This window comes from Lepisosteus oculatus, chromosome 5 (assembly GCF_040954835.1).
Source record: "Lepisosteus oculatus isolate fLepOcu1 chromosome 5, fLepOcu1.hap2, whole genome shotgun sequence".
NCBI lineage: Eukaryota > Metazoa > Chordata > Actinopteri > Semionotiformes > Lepisosteidae > Lepisosteus > Lepisosteus oculatus.
In genome coordinates this window covers 47,129,288-47,156,026 of record NC_090700.1, presented here as the reverse complement: position 1 = coordinate 47,156,026, position 26,739 = coordinate 47,129,288, and the positions used below count along the sequence as shown (strand labels likewise).

At 47.7% G+C, this 26,739-nt stretch overlaps 1 protein-coding gene across 3 annotated transcripts; it reads right to left on the bottom strand.

The window, feature by feature from the left end:
* Positions 1–1,689: 1,689 nt before the first annotated feature.
* Positions 1,690–26,678, bottom strand: golm2 (golgi membrane protein 2). Of its 3 annotated transcripts, none has more exons than XM_015343323.2 (10): positions 25,307–26,678; positions 11,969–12,023; positions 11,602–11,704; positions 10,176–10,266; positions 9,471–9,603; positions 8,868–8,948; positions 8,259–8,534; positions 6,462–6,608; positions 4,829–4,996; positions 1,690–3,173 (listed from the first exon to the last, which is right to left on the bottom strand). In XM_015343323.2, exons 1-10 carry the CDS (start codon positions 25,631–25,633, stop codon positions 3,097–3,099), a joined length of 1,458 nt encoding a protein of 485 aa, XP_015198809.2. In that variant the 5' UTR covers positions 25,634–26,678; the 3' UTR covers positions 1,690–3,096. The 3 variants fall into 3 exon arrangements, with proteins under 3 accessions (XP_015198809.2, XP_015198810.2, XP_015198811.2); XM_015343324.2 differs by having other exon boundaries at positions 4,910–4,996; XM_015343325.2 differs by lacking the exon at positions 4,829–4,996.
* Positions 26,679–26,739: the final 61 nt, after the last annotated feature.

The window sequence follows — 26,739 nt, the reverse complement described above, 5'->3', positions numbered from 1 at the left end:
GGACCGAGCCCCCAAGTGCTGTGTGCTTGGGTCCAGAGTCTTTTCACACAGATGTGGCTGTGCTGCACTGCTGTGCAGGCACCCAAGTCCTTCTGCTGGGGAGACGGAGCAGAGCACTGCCAGCAATGCCTCAGCTCCGCGCAGCTAACTGCAACGGTTCTTGGGGTCTCCACCCTTGCCACTCCTGCCCTGCCAGTTCGTCCCCTCGATGCCTGGGCGCGAACCCGAGTCTCCAGCGTTACGCAACAGGGAACTTGCCAGCTAAGCTAAAGGAGACCTTCCTCAGCCCAGGCGGCTGAGATCCCCCTTATACACAGGGGTGCATTGGTTACATAAACATATCAAGAAAACATCAACTGCAATAAATACTATATGAGGTCCAATTTTAATCATTTAGCATGGTGAAACATGACTACTAAATCCGAGTATTTTAAGCATACAGCATTTGTACCATGAAGTGTGAAGATGTATATATGAAGGCTGTATAGGTTTTATTTTTATCTACCGCCAATTTTCCTTTCCATCAGGTTAGAGGGTTAATGTTGTCTCATTAAGGAGCTGAGCTTTCCTCGCCCCACCTTTTCCTATAGACGGCACTAGAGCCTGCATGAAAACATTCAAGGAAAGATCAAAAAGTCGTGCTTGTCCTCTCTCCAACATTGCAGCATCATCGTAAAGATTGGTCACAAAGACGGCTGTAGACCATAATTCAGTTGAGTAACCATTGTAACAGGACGGCTGGACTTTAATATGCAGTGAATCTCCAGATAAGGTCTTCATGGGCAAAGCCAAAAGGATCCTTTGAATACTGTAAGTATCTGATGAGGTCATGATGCATGAAAGATATCATCCCACCCCAGGAGATGTCCAATAGACCACCAAGATCAACATTTGAGCAATCTACTGCCGTAACTGGGTACAACACCCAAACCTACTTTTAATATAATCATCTTTGCATACAATTGTAGACAACCGTTCTGTTTTTAAACAATCATTCTCTGGTCTGCAGTGGTGGCAGCCAGCCCTGGTCCTGGTATTCTTCTGGGCGGTCTGTTTGCCCCAGCCATCTTAATTGCTGGCTATTTGATTTCAGTTTGCTGCTGGAGGTATGTGCTTGAATTGGCTTTGAGCTTGTGGCTAAAAAGAACAATTTCTGAGTTTCAGAACATCCCTCTCTCGGGCCTGTACTCTAAAATGTAACCAGTGGGTCTTCTGCAGCCAAGAACAAGCTCATAGTGGGAGCATGTGACACACTGTCATTTGCACCTGGCTGTTCATCACAAACTAAATTGCCAATCGAGAGTCCTGGACAGCAAAAATTGAAGACACTTGAGTCAAGGAAAGAGTGCAGGGTGGCATGTACGCAAAAGCAGCTGGAAAGAATGCACCATTTCTGAAGCCAAAGGGTGCAGAAACAGGTCATTGAGAGTCTAAGAATGCAGATCAATTAAAGGCTCCAATTAGGACCAGTGATTACCAGCTGCACGGGAACATAAACCAGCAGATACAGGAGTCCCCCCGGGCTGGGAACACTGGTCTACAGAAATGCTTCGCTCACTCTACCTGGGAGAGACCATCTTTAGGAGGAAAGAACTGCAGCAGCCCGAGGAGCCTACACATTCTTTCAACATTTATCTGCCCCCAACCCCCACCCCTTTTCAGAGAGCATGAAGGGAAAACAAAGAAAGAGGCTGTTGGGTTTTAGTTTATTGTGCATTCACATCATTTTCCAAGATGTTAAAAATTTCAGAATCTGTTAAACACCCAGCTCCCGGTGTGATTTCATTAAAAAAAAACACCAGACAACATTCGATATGCAGAACTCGCATACAAAATGTCAACTACACCTCCGTAACATTCCCATTTTAGTACTTAAACCCATGATCGGAATAACTGAAGGGACAAATATAGTCCACAAAGTTAAGGATTCAAATGGCTAAAAACCTTAAAATTGAAACCATTCCTGAACTACACTCACTTATATGTGGCTAAGCAGCTTCAGTATATAAAAGTGACGGAATCTATCCCAGAGTTCTGCACTGGTGTTAAATCAAGTACAGTCTCGCACAGACGTGCAAAGAGGCAATGTCTCATGAGGACTTCTCTATCCGAATATCAAACCGATTTCAAATCATGCTACAGTATCCGTGCATGGGATTTCAGCCCATGGTTGGTCACAACAAAACAACAACAACAAAAAAAAAGCAACAAACGACGGCCACACAATCTGTGAGCAGGGCCTTCCCTCCTGCCCAGTGTGTGCAGGTCACAGGTCACTACCGCAGCCAAGGCAATCCATCAGGCTCTGGGTAAAAAAAACACCCGGCGCCTTTCCATCCTTTTACTTTTACCAGCAAGAGATGACTTCAGATTCCAAAATTAAAACTCTGGCTTTGAAAGAGAAAAAACAAGACTTAAAAAAAAAAACCATTACAACAGTGACATTCTTCTTGCCAAGAACTGACCCACCAAAAAAACCAGGAAACCCCAGGCCAGTGTCAAGGATCTGTCCCACTTCCTCTCGATTACAGAAACCACTGACCGTCCCTCCAGCCCCAACTACTTTCCTATAGCACTCAGCAGCAGAAAGCGGAACAGCTGGGAATTTATTAAACAGAAAAAAAACCTTCATTTCCTGTAAAAAATAAACATTACAAATGTACAGCTGCATTTTTTTTTTACACAGACCCTTCATTTTCCAATGCAATACATTCTAATTATATTAAGAAAATCTGAAATTAGAAATAATTTACACTTACAAGTATGTATACTTTAGTATAACAGCGGAGGACAGAGAAGTCATTAACCCTAAAAAGTACAAAATATACACAAGAATATACAGAAAAATGTTCTGAAATGTACCCTATACTGTACCATTGCGCCACATCAATCCAATTCTACAGCCCTACAGGACACCTCAAGGAAAAAAAGGACTATATAGCTGCCACCTCCTCAATTTAAGAGACAGCCCACCAGAAATCAGACCTAAAGCACCAGTGAAATAGAAGGCCAAGAAATTATCAACTTCTTTTTTTTGCCTGTCTCTTTTACTCCAGAGTCTTAAATCTTCCTGAAAAGATGATTCCAGTCACAGGCTTATAGGATATCATTGGCTTGGTGTCGTTTTCCATAATCTATAGCACGGTCTCCTTGAAGTTCTCGATCTTCATCATCTGTAAAACAAGAGAAGAAAGAAAACCCCTCTTTAAGAAAAAGGAAAAACTGCACATGGATGGCAAATTGGGAAACGGGCAGCGATGCCTTGAGGTGCCAGTGTTGGACTTCCCCCAGATTCATCTGGGCAGGAAGTTGGTATGTTGCCTACCACTGCAATGGAAGCCAGCAACCAATCAGGAAGCTCCTTCAGAAAACAGTACTTGGAGGTTGCAGGTCATAAGGTCACAGTAGTCTACAGCATCACAGAAAGGGCACTGATAGGACCATGTTTTAGAATCCCCTAATAACTCAATGGTTAATAGGATCTCTCCCTTCTGTTGCATTGTCCACGCCACAAGACCATATGTAGGACACCTTGCTGTTGCATTTTCTCTCTCCCAACTTACTGTCTTTTGTAATATAAAGCCTAAGCAAAAAAATAGAGAAATCTGGAAACCCAGATACTTTTCCAGCTGAGCTGCTGGAAAGATGATGTTGAGCTCATTATTTTCTGAACCGTGGTCAGCACAAGGCGTCAACGCTAGACCCTTATTTCCTCAGCGACATACATACATACATCAGCTCACCTTCACGCGGTGCTTTTAGAACCTTTGCAGCACAGAAACGGCAGAACATAGAGCAGGAAATGGATAACGCAGAGCAACAGCACGCAGAGGGGGAGCTCCACGTCAGAAAGCCGGTTCTCATGAAATGGCAGCACTCCCACAAAAAAAAGCAACCCAGCTGAATATCGAAATACCGAAACAGGATGAACTCTACTGCAGGTGACGTGACTATGTCATAAGACACACGCAACATGCATGTAATACTGACAAACAATCACCGTGAAGACGGGTAGGCTACTCTGGCCCTGCAGTGCCACGTTTCCTTCTGGTTTTCATCCCGTCCCAGATCTCACCTTCACTGAACCACTGAAGTGGATAAGAAGTCAAACCAGTTTTGCTTTCTCCGGGCCCCAGTGAGAAGCCCAGAGACCCCGCAGGAGCCTGGCACTGTCGAAGCCCGGAGTTGCCCACGCCTGTGTCTGGAGCCTCGTGGGGGTGCACAGGGGAAGGGGGGGGACAGCACAGGGTGGCGCAGTCCAGGACAGCCGCTCGGGCATGCGCACAGCTGGATGAAGCATGCAGGCGCTGGGGGGGGGCGTCACGACACCTTGAGTTATCTGAGAACGAGAGACTCGCCCACACCTCGGCCCACCTGCGCTGCCGGCTCGTCCCGCGGGACAAGGGCGAAGCCCTGTGGCTTCCAGCCCTGCCGCGAACAGAGCTCCAAATTCAAGCTTGACGGACCTTCACACAGAAATATTTGCTAGCCATTGCAGTCCGGCAACTGCTTATGCAAGACTTGGGTCTCGAAAAGCTGCATCGACACTACTTTAGAAAATGCCAATAGATGCTCACAGTATACCCTTTTCACTGAATGGCTCAGGTCATTCCAGGATTTTTTAGATTCAAACTCCTGCTGCAGACCAGTGTGGTCTACAAATCAGAACACAGCTGATGCAGGTAGCTGGCAAGTCTGAAACAGATCTTTATTTTCCGTTAGACTTGGTAGTGATGATGGGGGTGGGGCTGGGGCTGGGGGGGGTGCCAGATAACTCAAGGGGGGAATGAGGGAGACGCAGTGGCATGGAAACACAGCCCAAGCTCACCTTGGACGTCTTCTTCCCCACCATCACCATCCTCTTCCTCATTGTAGGCCAGCTCGGCCTGCTTGTCCGCCTCATACTCACCCACGTTACCGTCGTCCCCGTTGTAGTCCGCAAGCTTAGAGCCATGCTGCGGATCTACAGGGGACTCGTTCTCATCAAAGAACCGGCCTGTGGGGGCAGAGAAGTCCGCATCAGGAGGAGAGGGATAGAGAGAGAGCGGGGGGAGAGAGGAGAGAGGAGAGAGAGAAACGGGGAAGATAGCAGGAAAGAGGAGGAATGCGTGCAGAAAGGCAGGAGAAGAGGAGTCAAGTCGCACTGGGGTCCCTGCCCCCCCAACTCCACACGTGCCTCCACACTGCCTGCCCATCCCACACAGGGGTACGTGGGTCAGCAAGCCAGAAGGGGGGGGGCAAACGCCCACAATTACAAGGAAAGCCCGACGACTCCCTCTGTCAAACACGACAACACGACAACAACCATTTCGTTGGCAAAAAACGGAAGTGATAATAGCCGCCACCTGCTTTTCATTTTGCTTTCTAGGGATACAACAGTTCCTTTCTTAGGAATTCATAGCTTCTTCCCTACCGCTACCAGGAATGCTAGAGCACTCTGGTCGGATTGCCGTGTAAGCCGTCTTCAGCCCCTCAAAGACGCTAGGGACACAGCAACCCGACTGACTGTTGTCGACAGTCATTCCTTCTCAGGAAGAACAGCCTCTCTGTGTCCCAGATTGTCTGGGGTCTCGCAAAAAGCAACGAGCACCGCGTCAGTCTCCACCGGGACGACCCGAAAATACTTAAAACAGTAAGGACAGAACTAATCCGTGGAGTTTTGAAGCATTACAAAACTGTGACTGACTCTGGCAGCGCTGCGCTTCAGAGAGAGAACCCGTTGAATAAAGGAGAGGCACAGATGCGCTGAAAAACGCCCAGTGTTACAAGACCAGGCAACGTTCCCTTTCGGTCAGGGAGGAATTGGAAAGGAGGGAGAAGGAACTGAAGCACCCAAGCTTTTGCACTGGCAAGATGTACCAGCACTACAAAGGAGGTTCACTGCAGCAGGCTCTTTGTTCATGCCGCTGTGGAAATCCGACAGGCCTCAGGCATCAAGATCACACTCCATTCTCAGTGGTTAAAACAGCACTGCCAACCCTTGCGCACACAGAACCGCAGGGGTGCGATGAAGCACCATCAACACTCTTGCACACACTAAAGCCAGGATGAATGACCCAACAGCCACACGCGTGGATTTCAGGGACGGCTTCATTGACACGCTAGCTGCTTCCCAAGAGCCTCCCACAGTCGCCAGGGACTGAAGGCATGTACCTCCTAGAACAGCGTTCGTTTTGCATGTTTTCCATACCAACAAAAACCAGCTGCTTTATAAACTAAAAACGAGTGCTTCTAAGTGAACAGGCTGTCTGTTTCCATGCACAAGCTGTTAATGGGCAGCTCTCCGACAAAACAAGGTTTTTTTCTCTGCGCAGAAATAAACATGCAAAGCGAACAGTGTCCTAGAGGACCTACAGCTGCACCCTAAGCCCGGGTGCGAAGGGCCGTCCAGATCAGTTTATTAAAGGGGGCCCAGGAGGCGCACGGTGTTAGCCCTGAAAGGCCAGCTCAAAGGGGCTTACTCTGTCTGTGCTGGGGGGGGTCGGCGGGTTGCTGGTCCTGGCCGGCCTGGTGCTCATTGGGCTGTGGCAGCACCTGCACGGGATTGGGGGGAAGCTGGAGCCCCCCATCTTTGGCAGCACGATGGTCAGGCTTGTCATTAATGGGAGCTGTGGAACCACAAAAAAAACACTGCCATTATTATTATTGTACTCCATCGCCCTCAGTATGTAAGGCGACTGAACTGTGTTGCTGGTTTTGCACAGCGGAACATATAGGTTAGGCTCTGGCACAGTGCATTTATCCAGCTCTTAGTTCAAGCCGATGTTTGAGATTTCCTCCTCTATATTCCTAAACAATTACTGAATGCTCCCCACCCTAATGGCAGTGCTGAAACTAGTAGTAAAAGGCATTATTGCAAACAGGGATCCTGCACATTTTAAAGAACTCTGGCCCCAACACTCCAGATGGGCGCATTTATTATTTTTTTAAAAATCACTCTTTTTAAAGCACACAACTGTTTTCACTGCTTGCTCATAATTCAACAGCCCGACCAGATGAGAACCGCAGAGCCAGCAGCTTGAGAAGCCAAGCTCAAGTAAAAATTCTACAGATACTTGCAAAAGTTGTAAAGTGCAGTTCTGGTGTTAATTCTATCAAAATGATCTGATCAAGAGGCAATAAAAACACAAATGAAAACCAGTTCCATAACGGATCAGATCAGTTCCATTTTTAATGCTTCTCAGCAAAGACCCCTCCTCTGAAGGGAGGATAGGGGTGCTGAAGTCAGAGCTTGGACACTCTGTGCGCCTGGTCGATGGGATACCTGCAGCTGCAGAACACGAACTGCGGAAAGTTTGTGACGCCCAAGATAAAAACAGAACCTGGGCTCTCGGTCAAACAAAACATACGCCACGCGCCACAGAAAGTTAAAAACACAGAACTGCACGTTACTGTGCTGAAAATTCCAGTATGACTAAGTGCTGATCACGATTTTCACTTCAGTTCATTCAGGCTGTAAGAAGCCTGGAATAAAAAAAAATTAAAAAATCAACCCTCCCCTTCTAAACAAATCACTAAAACAGAAAGTCTCACATTCTGGAACCGAGCATAAAGGAGGCCCTTCCTGAGGATCAGCAGCAGTGTGCCGGCGGCCTGCCGTGACAGCAGCGGGCAAGAGAACGAGCACGCCACCTGCTGCCTCAGCGGGCACTGCACACACCCTCTCTACCCCTTCAGTCCAGCTGCATAAAAAAAACCCGGAGAAATTCTGAAGACGCTGAAACAGTTTAGTCAGCCCAAGGACAAAGCAAATACCGGCCCTCTCTGCTGCTGCTGAAGCCCTTGCAGCTCCAGCTGTGTGAAGATGCAGGCAGAGGCTACACTGCAGCACTGCGTAATCCAAGTGGGAGTTCACCTTTTTTTTTTTTGGAAGGCAATGCTGCTGAACATCATTAGAGAGTGCCAAGAAAACCGATTTGGTTTTGGGACTCGTGCCACACATAGCCTCCTGACCCCCCCCCCCCCCCCCATCAGACAGACGACTTATGCAACAGAATAATAAGCAAAATGCCTGCAGCTCCATCAAGGTCCTGACAATCCTACAAGTCTAAAGCAGTTTGTTCTCAAAATGGCATTATTTCTTATTTTAACATTCATCTACCATACACACTAGTTCCAGTTATGTCCGATCGACACCGATAACATCGACAGGGTTTTGAAGGATTATACGACGTGCAGGTATCAACCACCTCCGCTGTCCCAAGGAAGACGGACCCCAGTCTGCTGAAAGAGGAGCTGAACAGCGGGGGGGGACGCACCTCTCATCTGCCTCCTGCGCTCTCCCAGCTCGTCCGCCTTGAGCCCAGCTTTGCCGTCCTCGAACATCCTGGGGTTATCCGCCGCGGGCTGCGGCGCCACCTGCTGCTGCTGGTCAGCGTTGCCCGGCTCCGCGTACTGCTCGGCGCCGACCTTCGGGGCATCCAGGCCCCGCGGCTCACCCTGCGCGCCCTCGCGGCCTCCAGCCGGCCTCTCCCTCGCGGCCTCGGCCCCGCCCGCCTCCGGCTTCATCAGCGTGATCGCCGGCTTCTTCAGGGCTGGCAGAGAGCGTCACGAGAGATCAGTCACTCCCGGTGCGAGGAACACTCACGCGGCAGACTAGAGGCCAAACAGCTACCAGGATACCGCCGCAGGACGGGTTCTGCTCAGAAGCCACCCAGGACAACAAGCCCCACTGAACAGGGAAGACGGAAACCTTCATGACGCACAGAAGCTGGCAAATACATTACTACAAGGGGGGTTTGATGAGCACTGTGACTGGATCTTACGAGTCCCCAAGATCATTCAAGACGAACAGGGTCTCGATCCAGGGCTGGCGTCAGTCACCGGGAGAACTGGAGGAAAGCTCAGTGTCAAAGCAGACGTCTTACCGAAATGCATGTCCTCAGCTTTGCCCACTTCGCTGTCCTCAATTCCGGGCATCCCGGCGTCACTGCCATGCTTGACGACGCCTGCAGAACAGCGAGAGAGGTGCACTCAGCCACACATGTCGAGTGGAGGGTCTAGGGGGCTTCTGGGGTCCCCACATCCAAGACAAAAGTCCGCTGCCCGCTACACCAAGCACAGGGAAACGCATCTCCTGACCAACACTAGCAGAAGAGTATAAACAGCTTTAAACAAATCTGCATTAAATCTGGCTTGTAGACTGAAACCCCAGGATTGTCCATATCTCTTATAAGCACAGAACTGAACCATAAAGCCTCCTGCAAATGCCACTCTCCAGTCTGTACTGGTGGGAAGAGGGTGAGCCATCGAAACCTGGGCCATCTATTTTTCCACCTACAAGCAGCACACAGTTCAGGCAAGACAGGACCTCATGGGCCATTCTAGACGCCACATGTACTCCGTGCGTGTGGTCAGGTGCTAGGAAGAGAGGCGCTGGTTGACTTTCACGTAGGTTGCTTGCATAAGCACACTTCCGTTTCGAATTCTGTTTATTTGCGTGGACAGGCTAGGCCGAGGCGGGAGGTCACCTTTCTGCTCTCCGCTGTCCAGTTTGTGGGTGGCCTCTGTGTGCAGGCCATCAGCGTGCTCAGTGTCACTGCCAGCAGGGCCTGCTCGGTCCTCCTTCAAAGAGTGTGTGGAAGCAGGGTGATTGATTTTGTTCTGCAAAGACAGAGCGAGCAGTGAGCAGGGGGAACAGACCTCTCTCCCCTATGTCCAAGTTTCTCGCCTCTGGATTCCTTCCCACAGCTAGTCATGCGATAAATGCAGCTGGGGGTAGTAAGCGATTGATTTTTAATGAGAATATAAAAAGACGTACTATTTTCTACCACCAGGGGGAGACGGAACACCAAGCACCGACCGGACGATAAAAATCTCCATCCATAAGATAAAAAAAAAAGTGGTAAACCTAAAAATCAACAAAGGCTTTTTTTAATGGCAGGTAGGCTTTCTTCCCCACAGCTATTCTGATTACTGTAACCTCAACTAAACAACATTAAAAAACAGCCCAGTTCCTGAACGGCATATTCTGAAACCCAAAAGAGATTTCTCATTCCACTTCTAAATGAAAACACCACATGCTGCTTTTGGTCTTCCGTCAGGCACATCTTCAGAAAACAACATCTCTGCTGCTCACAGAGGGTGGGCAAGATGTGCGAGATGAGAAGCAAGGCTATCTAGTGATGATCTAACCTCCCGAAACCACCTGGCTCATGAATGGGGGACGATCTTACCCGCTGAATGTCCTCGGCGTCGCCCACCACTCTCTTCATCTTCTCCTCATACTCAGACTTCAGCTCTGCGATCTGCTGTCCACACTGCAGGCTGCGGAGGCAAGGACAGGCTGGTGAATTACACAGGACTGCTCAGCCGATTCCACACACTCGTCTTATGGGGTCATGAGTACATGCAGCTGCTATGGATTATGGGCACGAATACTAATTAGCTCTTGGCCTTTCACAATACTGAGGGGGAGCAGCATGGCACCCAGAAGCCTCCAAATTCCACTTTCTGCGCAAAACGTAGCAGCCGTGAACAGCTGCATCACCCTTATTATGATTCAGCAGCGTGGTACCGCTAAAAACAAGCAGCAAAACTGAGGCATCGCACCCGTGTTGCAAGCAGCATTACAGATGGGACACAATGGTCAAGTCATTGAGAGGAGAAACAAAGCTTGGAGGGGTCTGAAATTACTCTAGAACAGCAGGGCCACACCACCGTCTCTTCATATAGAGATCGCGCGCGTGCTGCACAAGACAGCTGAAATCTACAGACAGAAAAACACATAGGTTCCTTTAGTACAGCATTCAAAAACTGAGCTTTAGGAAAAGCACACTTGAGACAAAATGACTTGTAGAGGACTGCTTGGTTTCAGTGGCCATGAGACCTGCAGGTAGACCATCCCTCTGCTAGCTAATCCTGTCAGAGCTGCACTTCACTGGGGAAACTGTGCCTCTTCGGAAGGATATTTTAGCTTCCCTCCGACTATTCCTTTTAGACTGTTAACATTAATTTCAAAATGATCTCGGCATGTCATTTTTTTTTAAAAAGGCTGAGAAAGACTGTCCCAGATGGTTCAGTATCTGACCAGGTTGCTCCTATGTGCTCAGTGTCCCAGACAGATCACCGTCACCCTAAAGACTGCAAAGAGACAAGAGCCAAGCTCCTGTCGTGTCCCTGACATTTTCCTTTCACCAGAAAGCACGCAGAACTTTAACACCCACTCCCTCCTCCAAGTGCAAACTGGATTTCATGAAATGTCTTTTTCTTAATGCAGTTTGGACCTTTATCAACGGAAGCAGAGTCTGGAACCGTCCTGAATTGAGCAAGGGAAGGTTTCAGATTTCATTTCCTGCAGACTACCCCTTAAACAGGAGCTCACTGGACACCGGAAAAGCTCATTTAATCCACTTGATGGGTTCCATATAAAACTGAAATCACTTACAACAGAAAGGGACTATCTGCAGTGCTTTCATCTCTGGTCCCAGAGAGAAACACGCGACTAAGACAAGTTCTCCTCGGTTTTAGGTTTAGCGCTTGCTGGGCTGTCACAAAGAAGGCGCGAGCATCTTCCGGGTCCTCCAGTGTTCCGGGATTGCCAGCGCATCGCGCACGACCGCAGCAGCATCCCGCGGGGAGTGACGTCGGTGTCCCTCTCACCTCTCATACTCCAGCTTCTTCTCCAGGAAGGTGCTGTTCTTCTTGGTCTCGTGCAGCTGATCCTCCAGCTTCATAAACTCCTGCCGCAGCTCCTCCAGCTGCTCTGTAGGGCAGAGAAACATCAACACGCTGCACAGCTCCCCGATCGCATCACACGAGCCCAGAGCTCTGTTCAACAGGGAACACCAGCTGCTGCCGGCACAGGACTAAAGCATGAACCCTACTGCAAATATCACACTCCTAAACGTCTGTACCGGCTAGAACTGGGGGAGGCATCGAAATCTGGTATGCCAGCTCTGCTATTCAGCTCATTACCAAACTCTGCCAAGGCATGCACTGCATTCAACCAGAAATCTGCACTACTTACCTTGCAGCCGCTGGATTTCCGAGCGCTGGGTCGACTGGTCACTCTGGAGTTTCGTCTGAGGAAGAAAAACACAAATCGTGATTTGTCGAGGACCTTAGCTCTACACTCCATTAGCAGAATTGATTCAACAAAAGCCCTGCTCCTTATCTTTACAACCACACTCCTAACCCTCCCTTCACACAGAGCCTGTACAGCATCAAGCAATCACTGCTCTTGGAAGCAGGATGCCGCGTGACAGTCGAGTCTCTCTTGACTCGGTCTGGAATACAGTATCCACTGGATTACAGCCGAGTCAAGTGCACAACTGAGGGAAACGGCTACCCGTTTGTTAAAGGCAGTATTTGCAGGTCACCAAACGGCTTTTACAACGCTCCTCATTTAAAAAGAGGAACTGCAGTGACAATTTCTCAGACAGGTTATTAAATCTCAGCAACAAAATACGTTTGTTGGTCATGAAATAGAATTTCTTTAAAACTAATTTCCAATGAAGCACAACATCGTGAACTTTGTGAAAGTACTTTAGGTCACCATGTTGTCACAAACCCCTGGTCTTGCCAGAGGCAAGAGTGAGAGTTCACAAGGACTGCGACCTGAAGGGGCCCCTCCTGCTCACTAGTCACCGTAATGACACACGGAACGTGATGCATGAGCGAATGAATACAGGATGTGCAGCAGACATTTCACCACAGAACTGTTCCAACATGATCCATATGTAGAGTTAACAAGCAAGCAGGATTTGTCGGCAAAACCATGAGGAAAACAAAAGCAATATTTCCGCGTGGAGAAAAAGAGATGTATTCACAAGCCTGCTTGTTTACAATGTCATACAGCCGCAACACGTCACCAAAAAGTGTTGTTGCCTCGTACTGAATTACAGAACATGGCGCTGTGCATACCTGGAAATGTTGTCCATTTTAGGATGTACACGATAACTTGTAGAACCTCCAATTTACATTTTACTTTTAATAAGGTTTCAAAAGCACTTATCAATGCCGATTTGTTCTAACTCCGAAATATGAAAATAGCGTCGCAGTTCCCCTTTAAAATGGAGCTGACAAAAAAAAAAATCCTTTTCTACAGAAAGGGTGGAATGTGGAGGAGCCTAGTGACTGTGTTAAGACCACACCTGCTACTCTTTGCACTGCAGGATCTTTTCTTGCGTAATTTATAACAGACATAGTGACATAATTAAGAAGTGAATTGTGCCAAGGGTCTGGAGCAGGGCTGTAGACTCCTGCCGTAATGCAACACGGTGTCCAGCGACTGGTGAGGGTATGAGAGGCAGGAGGACATGACCTGTGCAGATGAAGGCAAGTGCCTCACAGCCTGATGGAAAGCCGGTTTGGCAGCACTGTGCTTAATCCCTGAGACACCAGGCGGAGGAACAGAAGACACTTGAGCCTGTGCAATCTCCAATCACCGCACAGACAAGAGAGATGCCTCCTTAAGAGCTCCACCACAGGCAGTGCTGATCACCGAGGATAAGCAGCCTGGGTCACTGACCCCTGGGACCCGCTTCTAAAGCCATCACTGTACCACGGCACTGCAGATGCACGTACTGTAGCCTCTCCCCACCACTGGTCATGCCTAGAACAGCTGGCTTCGAAACACCGAGTACTAGGAGATCAGGGTACGGTTCGGCAGGTTTTATACCTTAAATCGTCAGAGAGCAGCGATCTGGAAAGCAAGCGTCTCTCATTTAGCAACAGATCCAAGTCAAAGATCGTATGTCAAGAAAACCACAAAGCCCCTTGTGGTTGTCAAGCGACAGGGCTCTGGACACCCATGCTATTAACCACCACGCTCTTAATTTCCCATACCCCTCACTCAGTCTGCCATGCAGTTCAGTACATCCATGTCTGTATGATCTGAAGTCCCCGGGCCTGCCAAGGACCTGTAGCCTGCATGGGTGCCTGCGACTCAACGCAAAGTACCGGACAGATCCTGGCCAACTCTGCTGTTTCAGCTGCTAATGCAACTCAAAGCTCTCTGCGAGTACTCTTTGGAAGCTGCCTGATATTAGCACCAAGATGGCATTTTCTATCAAATTTAAAGGCTCTCTATGTTGTGACTCAGAAGCACTTAATGGCACATAAAGAAGGCTCTGCTGAAAAACATGGTTCAACGATTAAATCAATCCTTCAAGTGTGATGACTTTGCGAGGTGAAGGCAGTACATATTGTTATAAAGCAAGCGAACAGGGAATAAAGGAGAACCAGGAGTCAGCAAGATGACTTTGCACACTGACAAAGGGAGCTTATGAAGCCTGGCAGACAGTCTGCAGATGCAGCAGGATGAAGAGATGTTTCACAGGATAAAAAATAATCCAGGTTTCTGGTGCAATATAAAAACATCCACCTGACGTTCAGCGACAGACAAACAAGCAAAGTCTTGCAAAAACATACTGGAAAAAAATAAAACATACAAACTAGAAATTCCTAGTACAGGATAAGGGCTCCATCGACAGCATTCGAGGCTGAAATCGACTGGGCAAACAAGGTAAAAATTAACCTTCAAAATATGAATTTTCTGGTCCATTCTGAATTTATGCTTGGGATTAGTTTGTTTTCAGTTCAGTAAATGAAGCAATTAAAGAGGCCAATGGAATCACAATTTAAAATGGGACCGAGGGCGAGTGTGCATCTGTTCAACAGAAAACACTCACATTAATTACTGATCTGTCAAGAGGGAAGGACGGCCATTACTCCTTGTTAAAGATGAGCTCCACTGACCTCTGGGAGATTCATGGGCTCAGCAGATGGAAAGAGAAGAATTACCAGGGAAAGTTCAACACCACAGGAATAAGAACTACAATCTGCAGATCTGCAGGGCTTGATAGAAATGAAGAAAAAGTATTCAAGCACTTCTTGCAAGATTAAATTAGCCAGCAGAGCAAAAATCGCAGACTCTGCCCACCCCCAAGGTTTTGCTTGTGCCAAGTATTCCGAGAAAGGGACAATATCAGAAGCACAAAAGAGGTAAGGAATCATACATCTGCGAAACAAGACTTTAAAAAAAAAAAGACACAGGCATATGCATTTAGAAGAATTTTCAGATTTGGTTCTTCTGTTACAGATGGATGGCGACCTAGGAAGACCACAACAAGGGCAGCATTTTTTGCCTTTTGTTATCTGCTCTGTGATGCCTGCCAGGCTTGTGTCGGTAAGCACGTCTGCCTACAAACAGCACAGCCAGCACTGTGCAGAGCCCCAGCTGTTCTGGAACACCGCTGCCCTGTAGCACTGTACAAAATGCTCCAAAAACCTTTAATGTGCAGTTCAAAGCTAATCATTTATCCTTTTTTTTGAGACACTGCAGCACTCCTTGAATTTCAATTGAGTATTACCCAAGATGCGACAAATACTATTCTTTTCTGCAAAGCAGAATGTATCCTACAGAATTTTCTGCATAAAAAAATGCCTCCATTCTTGTGCAGCAAGAAACCTTCAACATGGTTTCTGCTCTCCAAAGCGGCATTTCTCCCGATAAACCTCCCCCCCTCCAACACACACTCTCACTTACAAAGCTGAGAATTCAATCACCGAGCCTGGCGTTGAACCACCTCAAGAGAGACTGGGGGGGAGGTGTCTGGCAGTTGATTTTAACCTCCTCACTGCAGGAAGAAAAAAGAGCCGTGCAATGCGTACAGCAGTGTCAGTGCGTGTGTGGAAAGTCAATATCGTGAGGAAGCCGAGCCTGCGCTTTCGCACAACGAGGTCTGTTTGCAGAAGTCAGTCTGGGACGCTTCTTGTAAGTGTGTCACTGTGTTTGTATGTCAATGCATCTGCTGGTCTTTGTCTCCCAGTGCATCTCTCCACTGCAGACATCAGCCTGCCTGCGTGTTTCCCTTTATCTCTGCAGCCTGGGCATCTGTTTCGCAGACTGCACCACACAGCCCTCGGCCACTGAACAGATGCAGCGCAGGACCGGCTCCTCGCTTGCAGCTCACAGAAAAGCGGGTCCGAGGTGGAGCAGTGCCGCCGCTGGCCTCGGTTCTTGCCAGCTGGCTGCAGGGGCTCGGCTTCCAAAGGGCAACAGCCTGAAAACAAGGAAGTCGGCCCCGCAGAGATCAGCACCCTGGCGTGGAGATTAAGGGAGCTTCTCCGTTTGGGTCCAGGCTCTTTTCAGCATTGCGTGACCTTGTTTCTCGGCCCTGGGCTCCACACCTCCTTATTTCTCTCTGTGCAAGACAGCAAAAAGGCCTTGAGCAAACCCCGTTTATTCACTGACGATTGTTTTCAAGAAAGAGAAAGCACTGAGCAAAGTCAGGAATCATTACAATAGACAAAGAAACTGGACCGTGGCTCAGAACTGAGAAACCGCAGGGGCTGAGCTTCATTTTAATCACTTCTAAAAGGACCAGAATCAATCCACTGACTGCTTTAGCACCTCAAGCATTTATCCCAACAACTTAGTGTCATTATGCGCTTTGAAACATGTTGACAAAATCATAAATCACAGTTACAGCAGCAGTTCATTGAATTGTGTGGCTTTAATACTGTGCCCTGCAGCAGCCTGGTATAGCAAGCAAGTCTCTGGACTCTGGGCACTCTGGGGTGGGTTCAGCAGTGCAGATGCTGCTGTTATACCTTTAGAGAGGTACTTTACCCTGACTGTAAGCTCAGCAATGGTCCAGCATCTCATCCAGGGGGGAGGCAGAATCACGTGTTCTGGTCTCTTAACTCAATGGAAACCAGGATAAGCACTGGCTCGGTAAGCAGTTGTTGCTGGAATGTAAAATGCTGGAATTCCTCTGGCCAGAAACCCACTGTAGCAGCCAGCAGGTTTGGCTGCTCCAAAGGCTCATCTCAACGAAAGGTTCACGAGCTCAGCTAGCAGAAGCCAGCTACTCTGCAGCAGGACAGATCCTCCAGAAAAGGGGAGAGGAAGGAACATGACACCTCACAGTACACAGGAGGGCTGGCCTGGCCGGTGAGCTCCGGTTGGCCATGAACCCATCCACACCCCAAGGTCTGAGGGCCTATCTGGAGAGAGCAGGAAACAAAACTGCACGACAAAGTTTGCCCTGAAGCACAAAAGTTTTGGAACCTGTCTGGTCATTGCATCACTGAGCTGGCGTCTTAAAACAAAAAAAAGGATTGTGTTAAAGAAGAGGGCTGAGTCCTTCTCTTCTGGAATACAAAAGGATAACACCAAAGCGCATCAGTTCCAGCTGTTCCAGCATCAGCCCATAACCTGAGCTGGACATCTTGAGCTTTTTATTCACTTCAATACAGGAGCATAGGCAGCTGGACTTACTTGGACAATCAAAACAATCAGTACGAGACTCTGCACCAAGCAAACCCCAAAATGCATTGAATTTCTATGCATAGGGAGTCACCCCCGGGCAAATGTCTGTATTGATCTACTGGCTTACTAATGGAAGAGCGAAGAACTTCAAGACCTGTTATCCGTTTCATTATCACTTTCCGCATCTTAATGCTTCTATAGCTGCATTAGTTATTAAAACATATTACACGGTTGAGATTATTGGGGGCAATTAAAGCATTTTTACCAGCATAAATGGATGCTCTGGGGAAGAACAGGCTGCACGCTCAGGTTTTAAGAGGCAGATATTCTTTTTACAGACAGCTGGTAATTAAAGCATCACTGTCCGATAAATGTCACACATCCCAGAGATAAAAGTGCTCGGCTAAGGCAAGGAGTGGCAGCCAGTGATGGAAGAGAAGGATTTCATCTACTGGCCTCCTGCCCTGCTTAATTAGAACACAGCGTAAGGTCCACCTCGAATGACAAGCGACAGCGTCGTCGCACTGATAAACTCCAGAAAATAAATAGCGCTTTTCAATTAACGTAAACCTTCAGCTTTTTAACCCTTCTCCCCAGTGCAATAAATCTTGAATAACCTTATCTGACCCAGTCTCCGGTACTCAGATGTTACTGCTCACCACTAAGCACGTCACACAGAAACATGCTGGGCAAGCTGAGCCCAAGCACTGCCCCGCTGGTACGCTCGTCTCTGTGGAAACGGAGTCCAGGACGCTCTCGGCTGACTTTACAGTTACAGTCTCAAACAGGTTTTGAAACGGGATATCAACAGCTTCCCAAAGACCTTTTCCCCCCAAATCATCCAACCTTGACAGATAAAAACCAACAGGTAAAGCTGTAAACGCAAAAAATGCCAGGTGTGGTTCAGAACAAGAGCAAAGTTCCGCCCACAGTCGTTTACTTCGTAAATGCACAAATAAATAAGTAGTGCAATGACATTTTAGGAACAGGGCTAGCTGCCAAAGGCTTTTAGCATTGTCTGCTGAGAACAAGATGCTTCTTTGGCTCAGCCCAAAAGCCAAAAGAGGAGCAAATCGCATGCAGTCCCTCCTCTCTCCACAAGACTCCAGACCTATTTGTTCTACAGGCAAGGCTGGGGACTTTAGAATTCTTATAAAGACATCCTAACGCACTGCTCAGCCTGCAGCTCATAAGCTCCATAAACCTTTAACTAGGATGCCTTTTGTTTCTGCTCAACTTACTGCTGTTTAGAGGAAGAGTTTCTTCTTAATCCATTTATTTGTAGCAACTGTCGCCTATTTAAAGTCAGCTATAGCAAAACAAGTTGACATCTGCCTGAAACTAGTGTGCAACTGACAGATTACAGCTTGGTTCCAGATAAAAAAAAACTTTCCAAATCCCAATATATCCCAATAAGGTGTGAATTTCTCTGTTCTGTACCTGCACTCTCTTGCTTGACGTGCCCCTTAACAATTCTGAAAAAACAAAACCAGACTTACAGACTTGGCAGCTTGTTGCCAAGAGCTCCAGGCCAGCTAGAGCCAGAGCTGCAGCAGTAAGAGGGTGTGGAACCAGCTCAGTCAGTGTCCCGCACAGTACCTGCATCCTGCAGCCCCATCTACTCCTCTACAGCAACGAGAACTAATCGTTGCTGGGTGTTCACACAACACCCTCGGGGGCAGAACACACGGATCTCCGCGCTCACGACGCAGGGACCCGGAGGGGACACTTGCCTGGATCAGGAACGCACTCAGGGGATTCACAATTTCTGCCCCCTTCGAGCCCTGTTAAGAAAAAACCAAGAGGCCCAAACCACAGCGTGCCGATCTCTCTACTGCAGGCGTTGACTCGTGAAGGCCAAAACCCAGCAAGTATAAATGCAGCTGACAGAACACAACAAGGCGATGACGACAGGGTCCAGATTTCAAGGCTGCAGAGATGAGGACAAGAAGCAGGATCCTGAGCCCAGTTACAGGAAACAGGAAGAAAAACAAGAACATCAAACTCTCCCCCGGCACTCCCTCTGCACACCAGCAGACATTCCCTTGGAGAGGACAAACATACTGTGTGCCTGCTTGTAACGGGTCAACAGCGTGACAACAGCTTATCAGATTATTGTGGTGCAGTTTCACAAAGCTTGCGCCCCGTTGGGATATTCTCCTGCTGTTTTTTTTTTTTCCCCAAGCCAACGGAAAAAGCAGATGAAGTCACCCTTTTGGTCATGTGGCTCCACGGGGTTGCCGATGGTGAGGCAGTCAAACACCTCCAGCACAAACACGAGAACTTCCTGCAATTGCCTCTCACTCCACTCCCAGTAGGAATCCAAACAAACGCTACTCTGAAGGTCCCCGAAGTTCACCTGCTGCTTCTGCTTCCAGTTCGGCATTTAATTTGACAACTGTATCGTTCACTTAATTTAAAACCACTGTAGTCCCAGGTCTGAGGCAGGTACTCATTAGAAGTTAAAACAACCACCAGCCACTGATCAGAGGCTCTTAGGGACTGGAGATTTGGACCTTGTATTTATGACAGTCTTCACCAGCCCCAGAAGAGCAGAGACACTGCTTTGCAGTTTCTCACAGAGGCAAAAAAAACCTCCCATTATCTTCAGACCCAAAACCAACAAATGGAACGACAGAGAAGCTTATCAGACTGCACCATGACAAACTCCAATTATGCATGTTTATTTTCTGCCCTTTTTTCTCCCTCCATTCTTTCGTTCCAACCTGTTTTAATTTCCCTGCAATATATTTCCCTGGGAAACTTAATTGATGGCTGCAAAAACAGCCAAAAGATTTCAAAGCTAACAATATATATCTGGATTGTTTTAACTTGGGTGGAAAGGTTTAATAACTTACTCTGCTAATTAAACCAACTTACCCAAGTACTTGAAGACTAAGCCAGTCTTAAAGAAAAGCATTCCCACTCTGACAGCTAACCCACCTGATCACACCTCTGCTGTGAACAACCTTTACACATTTAATCAAGAGAATGACTCTGTAGGGCATGTTAAGAATACCTATAATAGGGTGTGTAAGTGTTAATTATCCCTCAATCACATAAGACGAGGAAAACAAAACAGAACAAGCAAAACTAGTTAAAGTTCTAGAAGCGTTTCCACCATTCTCATCTACAGTATATGAAAAAGTGGATTAGAAACCTTGTTTGAAAAGAAACAAGGAACACCTTTAGAGGCCATTAGAGGTCTCTTCTTGTCCTAACCAGCTTTAAAAAGTGCTTTGAATCAGTGGAAGGTATCGTTGCCAACTATCTCCGTTACGGGCGAGGCAAGAGAGGCCGACATGGATCAGAATTCAAAGTCAAGCTTAAGGATCCACCTTGAAGAGCCTGAGAATCCTCTTCTGACCCTGAGCACCAGTCTCAACACACTCTACACCAGCCACCACAGAAAACACAAGAGAAAGAGCGCTCCGTTTTAACTAGGTCTCCCCCCCCACCTCACCAAAAGGCTTGCCACTATTTTCTCTCTCCAACGTCGAGCAGAAAGACCCCACGCTGGCCCACCCCGGTCCCTCCGGGAGCCCTGTCCCTTCACGGTCCCGCTGGACAGGCAGGGCCGACCCGATTCCCAGATCACTGCAAGGTCAGAGCACCGAGGTTAGTCGGCACCGCCTGGATAACTGCCCGGATTCTACTCTCAGCACACGCAAAACCCTCTTTTCTTCTGCTGGTACTTCACACAAAAGTACCGATAATGAGCAGCTGCTGCACAGACAAAGAACTCGTTAAAATACATATCTGTAGTAGCGCCGCACTGGCTTGGGGGCTCTCTAATGAAGCCTGACAAATGAAAAGGATCCTTGTTTTGACCTCCTGAATTGACACAAGCACCGGAGATGAGAGTGTCCTTAAGTACAAGGAGCATGGAAAGAATGAAACACTGCAAGTAGCGGTATTCAACACACCTACTGCTCTTCTACACCAGGTGGAGTCCTTACGGTAGGACACGAGGGTCACAATGCATCTAATTGTGAAGGGTGCTGCGTTGCCGTACCATTAACTCGATGTGCTAGACAACAAGGTTTCAGAGATCCAGTTACGGAAAATCAGGGCTTTGGATATCCGATTGTTTCGAAGAACAAAAGAGGAAAAATCACAGTCGTTAGGAAAATGGAGAGGAACAAGACTAAGCTTGCCATTTCAGAGTTCATTGAGCCCATTTACTGATCAACAGAGGCAAGAGAAATGGTCATAAAAAGAAATGCAAATCCTGTGGTCTCCCCTTACTGTCCCCTCAGGAGAGGCTTCCTGATGCAATGACCTCACAGATGGGCCCTCGGACAGCAGAAGCCAGGTCTGACTTCATCTTTTTAATATTCTGCACGGAATCTGAAGCGAAAATCGCAGCAAAGGCCTAATAGTAAAATCTAAGGATGAGGTCATTGCCTAAATCACTGCTACAGCAGTAAACCACTGCGATTTCTCCTTTCCTACAGAGCTCTGGCTGCCCAGCCCCGTGAAGTAATGGAAACCATACAGAGCTGAGCGCAGGCTGCAGTAGGCGTCGGCGGGTGTGCACTGTGCTTTGTGCACAGGCCATGCTGGTCTCCAGAGAGGAGAGCAGGGTGCCAGGAGACGCCCCTGACTGGGCTGGCGGAAATCAAAACACTCCGGACTGTGGCACATTGCTACCGCCTCAAAAAAATTAAAACTGTACAACGCACAATTTTATGGCTGTATACATAACGATGTGCCAAAGACTTGCAGGGAACTCACATGGATTGAGAAGACAATACGTGTCATGCAATGAGCAAAGACGAACTCGAGTCATGATCAGCTGTACTAAAGCACAATTTTCAACGCTGGATTTAAGAAACCTGGTTTCAATATGGCTGGTGTTGTCCGTCCCACAGGCAGGCAGAGATACTCCAGCTGCCTGGCTTGCAATCACCAGCTTTAGAGACTACAGACAAATTAAACACTTCTGGATGAAGCAACTACTCATGAAGCGATGCCCTTCTTCAGTGTCGCTTGCTTCTTCTTCCAAGAAAAGCACACTGATGCACGTGAAAATGAGGTGGCCTGTGAAAGTCTGCAGCTTAAAAAGCACTAGTTAAAGCATACAATCCATCACTGTCCTATCCTGTTCAGGTCAAGGGGACATTTGCAAACCGACTGCAAGAGTTAGGTTACTGACCAGATGCCAACACCTCCGCTACAGTTTCAAGAGCTAGAAAAACTCAGTGGCCCTACAACAGTAGCAGCTGACTTCCAGTGCAACCCCTAGCCTCTGGATGAAAGCATCTGCAAACATACGGTATATACAGTACACCATCTACATCAGTCATGAGACTAACGCAGGTGAACTTCTGCAGGATGCCACAGGGACATTCATATTAGGGAATAAATAGGACAGAACTGCAAAATAAGTAGAAATGTTGATGCGTTTCAGTGCTGGAAGTAACAGTGCATTTGTTCCTGCATGCAGGACGCTATCAGAAGAGCAACACACAACTGCTGCGCACAGGAACGCGACCACCCACCCTCTTGAACAGATTCCACTACACCTCCTGCTGGCGTTCTGAAGCAGCAATTTCTGCTCCGAGCCAGACTGGACATGCGCACTGACAGTTTCATCATCATTACTGTCTCAGTGCTTATCGACAGCTTAACAAAAAGGGCTTAATAATAATTGATTGCATTTAAATAGAGGTTTTCATACTTAAAAGATGCAAAAGCAGCTGGCACATAAGAACATGCAACACCCACCACTGAAGCACCACCCCACCTGGGCACCACTTGGCAGCCCTTCTGTGCCCGCAGAGCAGGTAGAGAAATGAGACATGACTCAATATGGGGGGGCTTTAGGTTAATACCACTATTCTTCTGCACAGTGCCAAGAGGGTATTTGATGACCAATCAGCACTCATCCAGAGAAGAGTGCCAGTGACTGATCAACTGCTCATGGCATGGATCCCTAATCCTGATCTGGGAGGACCTGTCTACAGGTTTCAGTCCTCCTGTGTTTGTAACCACTGGAAGCAGCTCAGTGTCAGCCTCATTGTACAAGTTTTGCAGGTTGTCCCAGCTCTATGGATGCTTTAAAGCAACCCTAAAGATCTTCAAACCCAACGGCCCTCCAGAACCATGACTGAGGTCGCCCAATTTCAAAACAGCATCTGTGCTTTCCTGCAAGGCCTTCTGTCCCAGTACTGTCCAGGCTTAGCCTTGCTCAGCCTCTGAAATTAGGCCACAAGACACCAACACTGCTGTAGCCAAGACGTCGAATTTGTCCACACACCATCTCAAAATAGAGAACATGACATTGCTACAGACTGCAACTGTAAATATTAAACCCTGACCTAACTAGAGTCTTAAAAAAAGATTGGCTTTTGCCTGCTTAGAGTTTCACAAAGTGGACAATTAGATGAGCTTCCCAACCTACATCTCCTAATGCAAAACAGGAACAGGCCGCTCAAATAAGAGTGTGTCTTCTGTGGATGATGAATCCTTTGCCCATTCACAGCCCAGGCAACATGCCGATCAGATGCTGTAAAAACATCTGCCCGTGCAGCAAACCGTTCTTCTGAAGGGGACGAGGGAGGAAGAAGTCTGCAAAGTGGTGCGCTGACCAGCAGGCAGGAGGAGGGATGATCCAACAGAAGGATGAGCCGAGATTCAGCTGCACACAACCCCACACCCTTATTCATGGCTGCAAAATGGATACATATACAGGACACAGGCCCGTAAGCTGCAGCATTCCGATGTACAGGTTTCGGAAAGCCATTTCTCTTTCAGCTAAGACTCGCTACCCGAGTCACATTCTTAAAGTCACAGAGTACCAATGAACCACCTACCCTGAAAGGGACTGAAACACTAGCAACTCTCCAACTCTGCCTGGCGCCTACTGCCATGAATTTATAATGCCTGGGCAATGGTTCCTCCAGCTATTCAGCATAATAAGCATAATGTAGCTGCGATGTAAGCATCTTATAATCACTAACTGGAACAATCACGAAACACATGACTCAAAAAACACCCGATTTTCCAGTTTGGCTCTTTAATGACTCGACTGGGAGATAAGCAAGTGATACTGTCTTACCTCAACCCTTCTTTTGGCTTTCAATCAACGCCAAAAGCAGTTCATGCTTTTTTTTGTTCGTTCTCTACGATGGTGGTTCTGATATCTCATTCCATCTAGAAACAAGGCATGTCAGCGAGTTCCCTCTCTCTGGAAGGAAACTGACAGGGCAAGCAGCACAGCTTAATCTACTCCTGTCTTTCAGGGCTCTGAATCTCATTAGGGAGCACAAGAGCGATTCAGGTTCTATGACAACCCTTAAAAGCACTGCCTGGCATACTGGACAGATACAAGCAGGAAGACCTGTTAGCAGCTACACCAGAAAACACAGCACTTCACACTATTCAACCACTCAGAGAAAAGTGTACTGCATCCTTCTGACTTAATCAAACATGTGAATCATTTGCCTAAAAAAAGCCTTTGTGTCTTTACAGGTCTATCACCCAGCTGGATCGTGTGCATCAGGGTGAAGCGGATCAGGTCCAATGCCGTCACAAGAGTACACTCTGAACTGTGCAAGGCAGAAACAGAAGAGTGACGAAGTCTATCAGGGGCAATAAAGAGTGTGTGTTATTCAAGCGCACGAGAAAAGAGATGTTATTTTTCAGAAGAATGCTGTTGTAAAGTAAGGTACAGCTCAGCACTTTAATTACTAACTCCTGGTAGATCTTGACAGGTTTCGCCGTTGGACAGAACAAATGCAGCTACTGTACACGTACCAAAACAATAAGAAGAATTACGCCAAAGAGCAAGTGGCAGTTATTAAGCAAAGCACAGTGCTAGAAGCATTTAGTTCAGATCTACTTTCCCAAAGCACTCGGAGAACGATCACCCAGATGATGTCAAACGCGCCTATGGTTTCCCAACGCACGCCGGCTGATGAGGGCAGGGACACTCCTAGCAGCGAGGCATGAGCACCTTTGCGCGATGGCAGGTGGGAGCGGTGTTTGTTTTGGGCTCGGCTACCACAGCAGTTAAACGTCATTCTGGACAGATCTCACGTTAAACCGCGCTGCTTGCGTTGCCCGTACTGTACCGTACCGTACCTTCTCGTCCGCGCACTTCTTAGCCTGCGACTCCAGGGCTTGCAGCTTGCTCTCCAGCGTGACATAGTCGCCGTCCTTCTGGTCGATCTGCTTGCGGTGAGTGTCCACCTGCACGATCAGCTCCGAGTTCCGCTTCTCCAGGCGGCTGCGCGCGGCGTCCGTGCGCTTCACCTGCGCCTGCACCTCGGCCAGCTCGTCCAGCAGGCGCGTGTGCTTGCTGGACACCGTCCAGTAGTTGAAAGAGAGGACGAGGATGATCACCAACAAGGCGATCAAGATGAAGGACGGCAGGCGACCGCCCCTCCGATTCGCACCGAATCCCACCATTGAGAACCTGCTTCAGCGACCGCTGGAGATAATTTATTGTTTCTATTTACTGTTGCGGTTAACCGCCGAATTCCAACTGATATTCGCCGCCTATCGTTTGACGGCTTCGGGGTCGATAGTTTTTTTCAAGTTTTACACAAAGCTTTCCAAATTGGACTACCTTAATGCGGAACCGACGGTAAAAGAACTAACTACACCTGTACCAGCGCGTCTTTGCGTAGTAACGTTTACGAAATCGTCTCTTTTCGAGTGCGGAAGATTATATTGTTTCGGTTTCAATTTCATCTGTTTGTGGAGTAATGCTGAGAGGACAGATTACACGGACGCAAAACACGACATCGCGAATTACACATCAACTCCAAAAGACCGCTCCTTGCGTGCTGCGGGATTTATCTTTAAATCCGACTTACAGATGCATTTGTGCTCGTTCCTTTAAGGCTATTAAAATAACTGCCATTTAACTACCTTCCGCGTCATTCGGTATGAAACTCAAGAAGACACTTAAGACATTACCGACTGAAAAACTGTGAGTACGGTTAGTTCAATAATGGAATTTCACTTTTATGATTCGGCCAACTCTGCGTCAGTGCGTTGGTTGAGCTAACCTTGTCCTACTCAGACCAGTTTTCCCCAGTGTTAGGTGTTTCAGATTACACTTCTGCAACTCAACCTCAGCAGTTTATCTTTGCTCGAGGAGCATGAATCTAGCCTTTGTACAATGTCTCGATTACAGAAAAACGCCGAAGACGATGAACTGTCGAAAATGTCCCTGCATTTTCAGCGTTTTACTTCCTTCACGCTGTCTGCAACCTTTAGATCCTTTGAACGACAGCCAAGCGATGTTTTGATCTTCAAATGTATCCAAGCGAGTTTCCTGCACAAGTCTAAAAATACGCTTGCGGGAAAAAAATAAAGCTAATTGTTTGAAGGAGTTTTTTTTTGGGGAAATCTCTGTTTTCCGGTATTCTAGTTTTAATCTCCGTAATATCGCAGATGCAGCCTCTCAGACGAAGCACTACAACAGAACAGATGCAATACTAACCTTGACGTGTCCACCATAATATAAATGATGGGGAAGCTAACCAATCAGAAGCCGCTTACTGAAG

Bases quoted from the DNA above. Each gene is read 5' to 3' on its own strand.
- golm2 (XM_015343323.2), bottom strand. From the start codon at position 25,633: ATGGTGGGATTCGGTGCGAATCGGAGGGGCGGTCGCCTGCCGTCCTTC. The intron at 11,705-11,968 runs GTAAGTAGTGCA...TCTGCCCTACAG, and splicing joins GGAAATCCAGCGGCTGCAAG to AGCAGCTGGAGGAGCTGCGG. The intron at 3,174-4,828 runs GTGAGCTTGGGC...CTTGTTTTACAG, and splicing joins TGGGGAAGAAGACGTCCAAG to ATGATGAAGATCGAGAACTT.